Source organism: Vulpes lagopus, chromosome 21, assembly GCF_018345385.1.
Source record: "Vulpes lagopus strain Blue_001 chromosome 21, ASM1834538v1, whole genome shotgun sequence".
Taxonomy (NCBI): domain Eukaryota; kingdom Metazoa; phylum Chordata; class Mammalia; order Carnivora; family Canidae; genus Vulpes; species Vulpes lagopus.
The window spans coordinates 7,696,732-7,706,322 of record NC_054844.1 but is presented as its reverse complement, the minus strand read 5'-3'; the positions used below and the strand labels follow the sequence as shown (position 1 = coordinate 7,706,322).

The 9,591-nt window shown below is 55.8% G+C and overlaps 1 protein-coding gene across 3 annotated transcripts; it reads left to right on the top strand.

Annotated features, from left to right (window-relative positions):
- The first annotated feature begins 262 nt into the window (after nt 1–262).
- LOC121479745 (PILR alpha associated neural protein) lies at nt 263–6,839 on the top strand. 3 transcript variants are annotated; one of them, XM_041735535.1, is made up of 6 exons: nt 263–330; nt 2,516–2,575; nt 2,838–3,349; nt 4,101–4,182; nt 5,007–5,228; nt 5,556–6,839. In XM_041735535.1, exons 2-6 carry the CDS (start codon nt 2,559–2,561, stop codon nt 5,575–5,577), a joined length of 855 nt encoding a protein of 284 aa, XP_041591469.1. In that variant the 5' UTR covers nt 263–330; nt 2,516–2,558; the 3' UTR covers nt 5,578–6,839. The 3 variants fall into 3 exon arrangements, with proteins under 3 accessions (XP_041591469.1, XP_041591470.1, XP_041591471.1); XM_041735536.1 differs by lacking the exon at nt 263–330 and adding an exon at nt 615–815; XM_041735537.1 differs by lacking the exon at nt 263–330 and adding an exon at nt 952–1,026.
- Nucleotides 6,840–9,591: the final 2,752 nt, after the last annotated feature.

Sequence of the window (9,591 nt, the reverse complement as noted above, 5' to 3'; positions counted from 1 at the left end):
TGCGGCGCGGCAGTAGGAGGGTTAAACCGTGCGTGGCCCACCGCGGGAGCGGGAGAGGCGGAGACCTTGCGCTCTGAGCTGCCGCGCCGAGCCCAGCCGAGCCGAGCGCAGCCCGAGCCGAGCCGAGCCGAGCCGAGCCGAGCATCTCCCGCCGCCGCCGCCGCCGCCGCCGCCGCCCCGCGCCCCGGGCGCCCCCCCCAACCTCTCCAGCGCCCCGGCTGCCGGCCAAGCCCCCCGACCATGCCCCGTGCCCCACAAGCCCCCGCGACCCCCCAGCCCCGTGCAGCCCCGAGCGCCCGCAGCTGTGGTGCCGCCGCGCCAGGCATGCAGGTGAGCGAGAGCCGGACCCCCACGCCCCCGCCCGCGGGAGCCCGGCCCTGCCCTTCCGACTCCGCGCCCTCGGCCCCCCGCCCCTCCCGGCGCGGCCCCCCGCCCGGGCTCGAGCCGCCTGCCCCTCGGCGCGCCTTCCCCGCGGTGCTCTCCATCCCTCCGCGGGTCCCGACTCCATCCTGCCCTCCTGGCGCAGCGGTCCGCGTCCCCGCGGCTGCCTCCATCCCGCCTTCGGCTCAGCCCTCGGCTCCGGCATCCTTCTGTGTCGGGTTCCCTTTCTGCTCTCGACGCTCCCTCCCTCGCAGTCCCTTCGCTGACCTCCTGGTCCTCGTTTCTCCCCCCGCCCCCCCCACCGCCGCTCTCCAGCCTGTCCGGGGAGCCGGGCCTGTGGGAGGGGTGGGCCCGGGGCCGCGCTGGGGATGGGGCCTGGTTCCCCCACCCCAAGGCTCCCGCCCCACCCCCAGCTCGTCTCCTGCGCACAACAGGTCGGTGAGAAGCGAGGAGAGGGTGGGGGTGGCGCGCCAGGCTGGGGACTGCGGGCTTCCTGGAGGGGGTGGCTAAACGGGGTGCGGGGCTCCGGGACTGGAGTTGACGTTGGGTGGTGGTGGTGGGGGGTGATGCACAACGCTGAGAGGCAAGTGAGTCCTGGAGTCAGCTGGCCACAGATGTCCCCGTGAGCCCTTCTCCGCTTCACTGGTTCGCTCTAACCTCCTCCTTCCCTCCCGTCCTCCTTCCCTCCCTCCAGCTTCCTAAGCTTCCCGGCCCTCGCCCCCTTAGCCCACCAGGCTCCCACCCCTATCTCGTTCCAGAGCTCCATATCCCTTTACATCTGAAGAAGCACTTTCCAACTCCTCCATCTTTGCTGCTCAGCTGTCATCCCCAGTCCCTTCCTCTTCTCATTTTATCCTCAGCATGATGTTCTCTCCTCTTCCATTCCCTTGTTCCCGGTCTCTGGTCTTCACTCCTTTTCTGTCTTCCCCTTCCACTCTCTCCACTTGCCATCTTGTCTAGACCTTTCCTTTCTTGTCCTCCTGCCCTTCCCCCATCTACCCCTGATCCTGCGACCCCTTGGCCCTCGACCCCTTGGCCCTCGACGCTTCCCTCTCTCACCTGTATTCTTATTCTCCCTGCAGCATCCTCCAGGCTTCTGTACCGACCCCCTTCCCAGTCCACTCTTTCAGGCAGACTCCTCTCCCTCACCCCATGCTCTGTACCCACTTCTTCACCTTTCTTCTCTCCTCACTCCTAACCAGCCCTTCCTCTCTCAGCCTCCAACCCCTCGCCCCTCTCCCCACTGCCCTCTTAGCCTTGCCCTTCCCCAGATTTTCCCATCATATTCTCCTGATCTTCTCTGGGAGCACTTAATGTGCAGATTTAGACCAGAATCTTGAGGATCCAGGGTGTCCTATCCTCCTCCACTCTGAGGAGTCTGGCCCCCCTGGGTCTAACCCCCTCAGCTCTGAGAACATTTCCTTTCTCTTTCAAAAACCGACCATCCAGATTTTCCCAGGACTCTACCCAGGAGAGCTACATTTGAGGGGGTGACCTCTCCCCAGCTCCACTTCCCTTCAGAGAGCACCTATGCATTGGATGATTTAACATTGAGCAAAAATTATACTCTGTAGTTTCTCTCCCACCCACCTCTGTCTTTCTCTGTCTCTTGCTTTCCATCCCTCCATCCCCTACTCCCCTACTGCTGAAGAGGTAGATTCCCTAGGGCTCATCATAAGAGAAATGCTGGGGACTCCAAGCAGGCTGGACAGACTGGGGTGCTCCCCTTGTGTGCATGCCACGCACACATTCACAGACACTCTGATTGACTTCCTCTTCCCTCCCCCACCCTCAGGCTCCCTCCCTAGCGGTAGGTGCTCAAGGAATCACAAGGTTCTTGGCTCTAAATTAAGCTCCAACAAGAGCTTGGAGCTGTGGGCAGAGGAAGTGAGAAGGAAGGAAGCCAGAGAAATAAGAGTACACTCCGAGGTGGGGAAGTTGCAGGGATCTCTGGGCAGTTGTAGATAGGGGCTGGGGGCTAGATAAGAAACACTCTGGGAGCCACCCACCCACCCAAGGATGAAAAGTGGCAGCTGGCAGCCTGGGAGACAGATCCGGGTAGGACTGGTGGCTGAATGAAATGGGAAAGCACTCAGGGCAGAGTTGGGATGTGACGACCCCCTCTCTCCCCCAGTAAAGGCTGAAAATCTGGGTCACAGCTGAGGAAGAGCTTGGACATGCAGTCCAAAATGTGGTAAGTCTGGCTCAGCAGATGGAACCTGGAGGCCACTGCTCCTGGGGTCTGGGGCCCCTTCCCTCCTATGTCTGCCCTGGGCCTTCCCTCCTGAGGACCAGACCCAAGGAGGGAAGGAAATGAGGCCAGTCTTTCCAAGGCCCACCTGCTTTTCCAGAGAACGCTGGAGGGAGGCAGCGGGATCTCTGGTACGAGCCTGTGCTCCCCACATATTAGCCTGAGACAGGCTTGTGTCTCACCACCTTTCTCTCCCTTCTTGCAGGCCTGCACTGCTGCTGTCCTACCTCCTCCCTCTTTGGCCACTGCTCTTGCTGCCCCTCCCACCACCTGCTCAAGGTTCCTCCTCCTCCCCTCGAACCCCACCAGCCCCAGCCCGGCCCCCCTGTGCCCGGGGAGGCCCCTCTGCCCCACGCCATGTGTGCGTGTGGGAGCGGGCACCCCCACCGAGCCGATCCCCTCGGGTCCCAAGATCACGTCGGCAAGTCCTGCCAGGCACTGCACCCCCTGCCACCCCATCTGGCTTTGAGGAGGGGCCACCCTCCTCTCAGTACCCCTGGGCTATTGTATGGGGCCCTACAGTGTCTCGAGAGGATGGGGGGGACCCCAACTCTGCCAATCCTGGATTTCTGCCCCTGGACTATGGTTTTGCAGCCCCCCATGGGCTGGCAACCCCACACCCCAACTCAGATTCCATGCGGGGTGATGGAGATGGGCTCATCCTTGGAGAAGCACCTGCCACCCTGAGGCCTTTCCTTTTCGGGAGCCATGGGGAAGGTAAGTGGGAGCAGGAGAGGCTGATGGAGGGTACGAGGTGTAGGGAGGCTGGCTGAAGGGCCACGACAGAGATCTTGTCTGCTAGTTCCTCCCACAAACGTGTCAGGCACTGTGCTGGCACAGGGGGGCAGAGATGAAATGCCCTCTGAGCCCTGGAGGAACTGAGGTCCACTGGAGAAGACAGATGTGTAAACGCTCAGGGAAGAGTCAATATAATAAATGCTCTAATAGAGGCACACAGCATGTTTTTAGCAAAAGAGGTAAGGGAGAGATTACTGGTGCCTGGGGATCAGGACACCTTCCAAGAACTGACATTGGAGCTGGACCTTGAAAATGGAGTAGGAGTATTCCATGCAGAAGAACACCATGAATGAAAGGGATCTTCAGGGTGACATCTCAGCTCAAGGAATGCCAAGATAGGACCACTAGTTTGGGGGTGGGGCTAGTACAGGGATGGACATTCCTACCCCTAGTTTCTATGCAGATACAGGGGTTCTCTCTGACCTTGGAGCCTCCTCCTCATCGCATGTATACAGAAGATTTAGGAACATAGAGGAGAACTAAAAACTTCAGTGAAAGCTGATGCTAAGAATAAAGGGGGGAAGGTGGGGTTCAAGAAAGCAGAAAGAGTTGGGCAATGTAGATTTGAATAGCAACTCTGCAAGTTTATTGAACTTGAAGCTTAATTCCCCCCCACCCCCCAGCTCCTACCACCTCAGGCCTCCTAAAACTTTCTCCCCACCCCAATCAGGTGTGGATCCCCAGCTCTATGTCACAATTACCATCTCCATCATTATTGTTCTTGTGGCCACTGGCATCATCTTCAAGTTCTGGTAAGCTGCGGGGAGGAGGGTGCTGGCGGATGGGGATCGAATGTTTGGTAGTGTTTGGTTGGAAGGAGGGCAGGAGCAAGGGGGCCACATATTTGCTGGAGGTGGGAGAGAAAGTGGTGGATTTAGGCAAGGAAGACCTTGGGAAAAGGTGGTAAGGATTTGGATGTGGGAGACAGAAATTGGGGCAAATTCCTTTTCCCAGGGAAACACATGGATAATGGGAGAGGCAGGGGAATTATGTGCACTGGGGGGCTTGCAAAGGGATGCCTATGTGGGCATCCCTTGTCCCCATTTCCTCCAAGACAGAGAAAACGGACCCATTCTGCAGAGCCCCTTTTTGGAGCCGCCTGGAGAGGAGGGAGAAAGTCTGGAGCTTTCTTTGCATGCATTTAATAAGGGGGTCACTCAGTCCTTCACACTTTACTGAGAATCATTAGACTCAGGTGTCCAGGTCATTAGCTGATTTTGAACTAGAACTAAACCAAACCTTCCAGGCACCTGCTAAGGAGAGAAATGGCTCTCCTGGGAATGCATGGGGGAGGGGGCAATTCTGGGAGACTGTGTTGGTGGGGAGGAGGTACTGATTCTGTGGATCTGGACCAGGTCTGGAGGATTGTTTATGCCCCTGGCCGCCTAGAGGTAGAGAAAGTAGCTTTATGAATACTCAGTCTCCAGATATTTCTTATAAGGAACTGTTAAGAGGCCAGTTTCTCTGCTGTAGGATATTGGGGTGTCTGAGGGAGGATGGGGGTGGCCAGCACTGCAGGCCCAGGATGGGGGTTTCTTAAATGTGTGAGAGAACCTCTTTCTTTCCCGTGTACCAGCTGGGACCGAAGTCAGAAGCGGCGCAGGCCCTCTGGGCAGCAAGGTGCCCTGAGGCAGGAAGAGAGCCAGCAGCCGCTGACAGACCTGTCCCCAGCTGGGGTCACTGTGCTGGGGGCCTTCGGGGACTCGCCTACCCCCACCCCTGACCATGAGGAGCCCCGAGGGGGACCCCGGCCTGGGATGCCCCAGCCCAAGGGGGCTCCAGCCTTCCAATTGAACCGGTGAGGGCAGGGGCCAAGGGCTGGGAGGGCTGGGAGGTAAGGCAACTTTGGTCCATAGCCTTGGTTGGGAGAACTCCCTCCTGGGTGGGCGGGGAGAAGGTAGACCTACATCCCCTCACAACTCCTGGCCCTCCCTAGGACTGGACTAGATCCTCTCTAGGGGACCCTTCCTTCTCCCACTCTCTGTGGATCTCTGTCCTGTTCTCACGTTGTCGTTTAACTCAACTCTGCCCTCTTCTCCTTGAGTCCCTTTCTTTGCCTTGGACTTCCCTTCGATTCTGGCCTACCCAGTGGTTCCTGACTGTGCCCTTTCCCTCTTCCTCTCAGGATCCCCCTGGTGAATCTGTGATGCCCCCTCAATGTTGGGGTGCCGCCAAGCAGGAGGCCGAGGGGCCAGCATAGCCCCCATCCCACTGAGGGTGGGACAGCTGTGGGAGCTGGGGCCACGGGTACTCCTGGCTCCTGCCCTTGCACACCACCCTGGAACCCTCACTGGCCCCATAGGTGATCCTAGCTGCTCACCCTCCTCTAGGTGGGGGCCTCACATATTTGTGGCTTCTGGTCCCCCATCCCTACCCTTGCACACTCACATGAAAGCCTTGCACACTCACCTCCACCCTCCCAGGCCATCGCACACACTTGTGCTCTTGTACAGCCAGTCTTCTGCACCCTCTCTCCACCCACACCACCCTTCCAATCCCTCACATTTCTCCCTTCGTTTCACACTTTTCACTCTCTCTTCCTCTCACACTCCATGCTCAGCTCAGTTGCTCAGTGGTCAGTGGGTGACTTTCCTGTTACCTCTCACAAGCATTTCCTGGCCCATGTTGTGGTGTTGTGTGTTGTGCTCACACTCTCCCTCATGAACACCCACTGATCTCGTTTCTGTGGCCTCTGCATGCTGCCCCAGAGGTGGGTGGGAGGTGAGCTGGGCGCTTCTCTGCCCGTATCTGTCATGGTCCCATCCCATTCCATATCATGTGTTTTGTTGTCTCCCCCATCCCACTCCAAGGGCGTGCTCATTACCCTGAGGGCTCCCCCATGGGAATGGGGGTAGTGAGGCCCCAAGCTTCTCCCCCCCACCAACTGCTAAATTCTGTTGTCTGGAAGATGGGTTTTGGGGAGTCACCTGCTGCACTACACAAGAAAGGGGCTCCCATCTGCCCTTCCCTTCCTCCTAAGACCCTTTTGTCTTATCTGTCTGGCTGTCTGTGTGTGGGTCACTGGAATTCAGAGTCCCTGAGCCAGTCCTCTACTTCCCAGTCTCCCTGGGGGCCTCCCTAACTCCACCTAGGCTGCCAGGGACTGGGGCCTACTGGTTCAAGGCCATCGGGAGCTCTGCCTCCCAATCTATCCCTCCTTTTCCTGGGCTCCCTCACACTCCTCTCCTCCCTCCTTGGTTCTTCCACTCTCCTTCTTTTTGCCTGTCTCCCTTCTCCTCATATTTGTCCCTACTTCTCACCATTTTTCCGCCTTCCTCCCTTCTTCCTCTCTTACCTGGCTCCTATGCTGTGATATATATTTTTGTATTATCTTTCTTCTTGTGGTGATAATCTTGAATTCTTGTGGGATGTAAGTTTCAAAATTTTCAAATAAAGCCTTTGCAAGATACTGGAGTTAGTTCTGCTTATGAACTCTGAAGAGAGGAGAGGGAGCAGGCAACAGGCAGCCAAGAAGGTAGGAAAAGAAGGATGGGGGTTTGAAAGGAACCCCTTAAGACTCTCTGTGACATGGGCTGCTCCAACCTGGAGTTAGGGTTCCTGGGTTTTTGTTTTGTTTTGTTTTTAAGGGGGGAGAGGGGCAGAGGGAAATGGAGAAAGAGAATTTTAAGCAGGCTTCCAGCCCAGTAGGGAGCCTGATGTGGGGCTTGATCTCATGACTCTGAGATTCCGACCTGAGCTGAAGTCAAGAGTCATATGCCTAACCTACTGAGCCATCCAGGCGCCCCGTGGCGCCTTTGACTTGGAACAGAATGGAAGAAGAAACTGAAGGGAACAGCCAGAGCGAGAGAAACTAGAAGAGTGGCTTGCTTGTTACTTGCCAGTAAAGGTCAAGACAGACCATAAGAAAGGAGACAGAGAGTGGGACACCTGGATGGCTCAGCGGTTGAGCGTCTGCCTTTGGCTCAAGGCGTGATCCCGGAGTCCCGGGACCGAGTCCCACATCAGGCTCCCTGCATGGAGCCTGCTTCTCCCTCTGCCTGTGTCTCTGCCTCTCTCTCTCTGTGTCTCTCATGAATAAATGAATAAAATCTTAAAAAAAAAAAAAAGAGACAGAGAAAAGGAACAGGCAATGAAGCCAGCAAGAAAAGGAGTGAGCTGATAACCAGACGGAGGGTAAAGGGTGAAAGGAAGAGAAAAAATGGAGTAAAGGGGAAGAGGTGAGAGGGGCCACAAGGAGGCTGCCCTTCTTGGTGTATTTTCAGCCTCGCTCCCGAACTTGTCCCCATCTACAGCTGCCCTCCAAAAGCCGTGCAGCGTTAGAACCCCTGTGGTTAACTCTCACTAGCTTTCTCCCCCTCCGCTCTGCCCTAAGAGAAAGGAACTGCTAGGGTACAAGGGCAGGATCAAGGGGTATGTTTGGGGGAGGGAACAGGCTGCCCAGCTGGGATCAGTCACCTCTGAGCCCCCCATTCTAGGTTTGGCTCTAGTGAAAGCCCTGCAAAAGCCCACATATCAGCCTCTCAGCTGTTGCTAAGTTCCATTGCCATGGTAACCACCCAGGTCCCATTTTTCCCCCCACCCCCATCTGTGCCCCACTTGCTCCCTGGAAATGAGGATCTCCTGGGAGGAGAGGATACTGTTATGAGCCAAGGGCAGTCTGGGCTATCCCAGACTCTGAATGCCTCCAAGCATTTTGCAGCTGGAATTAGGAGTGTATAGGTGTTGGTAGGTGTATGTTTTAGGTGTTGGGGAACTTTCCTGTCTACTCAAGGAAGTGTGTGTGAATCCATATAGCATACAATGGCGAGGGGAGGAGGGAGCATATTTCTCAAGACCAGAGCAGCACATTTGGGGTATCAGACTCCCTGAGAAAAACAGTGCTACAGAAGAAAAAGCCAGAGTAGGAGCAAGGAGTGATGAGCCAACCAAAAGCAGAGGTGTAAAGCCAACAAACTGCTGAGGAGGGCTCAGAGTCAACTCAGAGAGGCCTAAAGAGAGCCCAGCGGCAGCTGGCAAAGGGAGAGGGCTGGATGGAATGGGAGGGTGCAGGAAAAGGTGCTGAGGACATGGGTCGGGGGCAGTGAGGGATGAATCTGAGGTGGATGGGAGAAGAAGCCTCACTAACCTTTCCCTTCTTTCCCCCCAGGAATCTAGTCCTTGTCAGGTGGGGGGTGGGGAGGAGCTCAAGTGCCTGGAGAGCACACCACTGCTCTATCACCCTCTGCAATGTGTTCTTCAGAGGGACAGTGTGACCCCGAGGCTCATCCATATGCAAAAGGCATGCATGAAGGTCCCTAATGAAGAGGGAATTAATTATTGCCTGATTAGCCTGCTGTTTCTCTAAATTTAAATAAATTAAAATACACCAGCAAGACACTGGGAAATCCTCACCTGTTCCTTCTTCCAAAATGCCCTCCTTCCCCATGGAAAGTCAGATGGCAGGGAAAGACAGAGGAGAAAGGAGACGTCCTAGTCTCCTGAACTGTCCTAAAGGAAATACCCCAAACTAGATCACATTGTCAGGATAATCAGGATGAGTTGGGAGGCCCTGGGGAACAGATCCTAACTTTTATCTTTCATGAAGTTGAAACAGACTATGGGGCCTTTGGAGGTCCTTGAAGGTAGCAAGTGGTAGAGCAGAGAGTCACTGCTTAGTGACAGACCAAGAACACAAACAATGGCCATATGACCTTTTTGGTTCTTGGAAGCCACACATCACAAGCACCACTGGGACCAGTATCTCTCATCACTATGCTTTCTTTGCCTCCTGAGCTGTGCATCAAATGACTCAGCCCATTTTTCTGGAACGCTTACCATTATGGCTCAGACCAAACCAGGAAATGGGGAAGCCCCCAGGAGGAGGGATCTCCCAGGCAGAGCTCAGGGTGTGGAAGTGATTCAAGATGGAAACAGTGTGCCAGCTGGAAAACCCCAGGCTAAAATTAACAGCCCTCCTCCCCCTACGCCCCACATTTATCTCTAAAGCTCTTCTCTAAGGAGTTCAAAGCACTTTAAAATCTGGCTTCTTATAGCAAGGGCAGAAGCCAGGCTGACAGTTGGAGACATGGAGTCTCAGCGAGTACCTGTTAATGAAAATAGGAAAAGAACAAGAGGAGAACCAGGACTTAAGAGTGATTACTATGATTTTGCTCTCACTTCTCTATCTCAGCCTCCAAAATTGACGTTTCTGGAATTAGCAA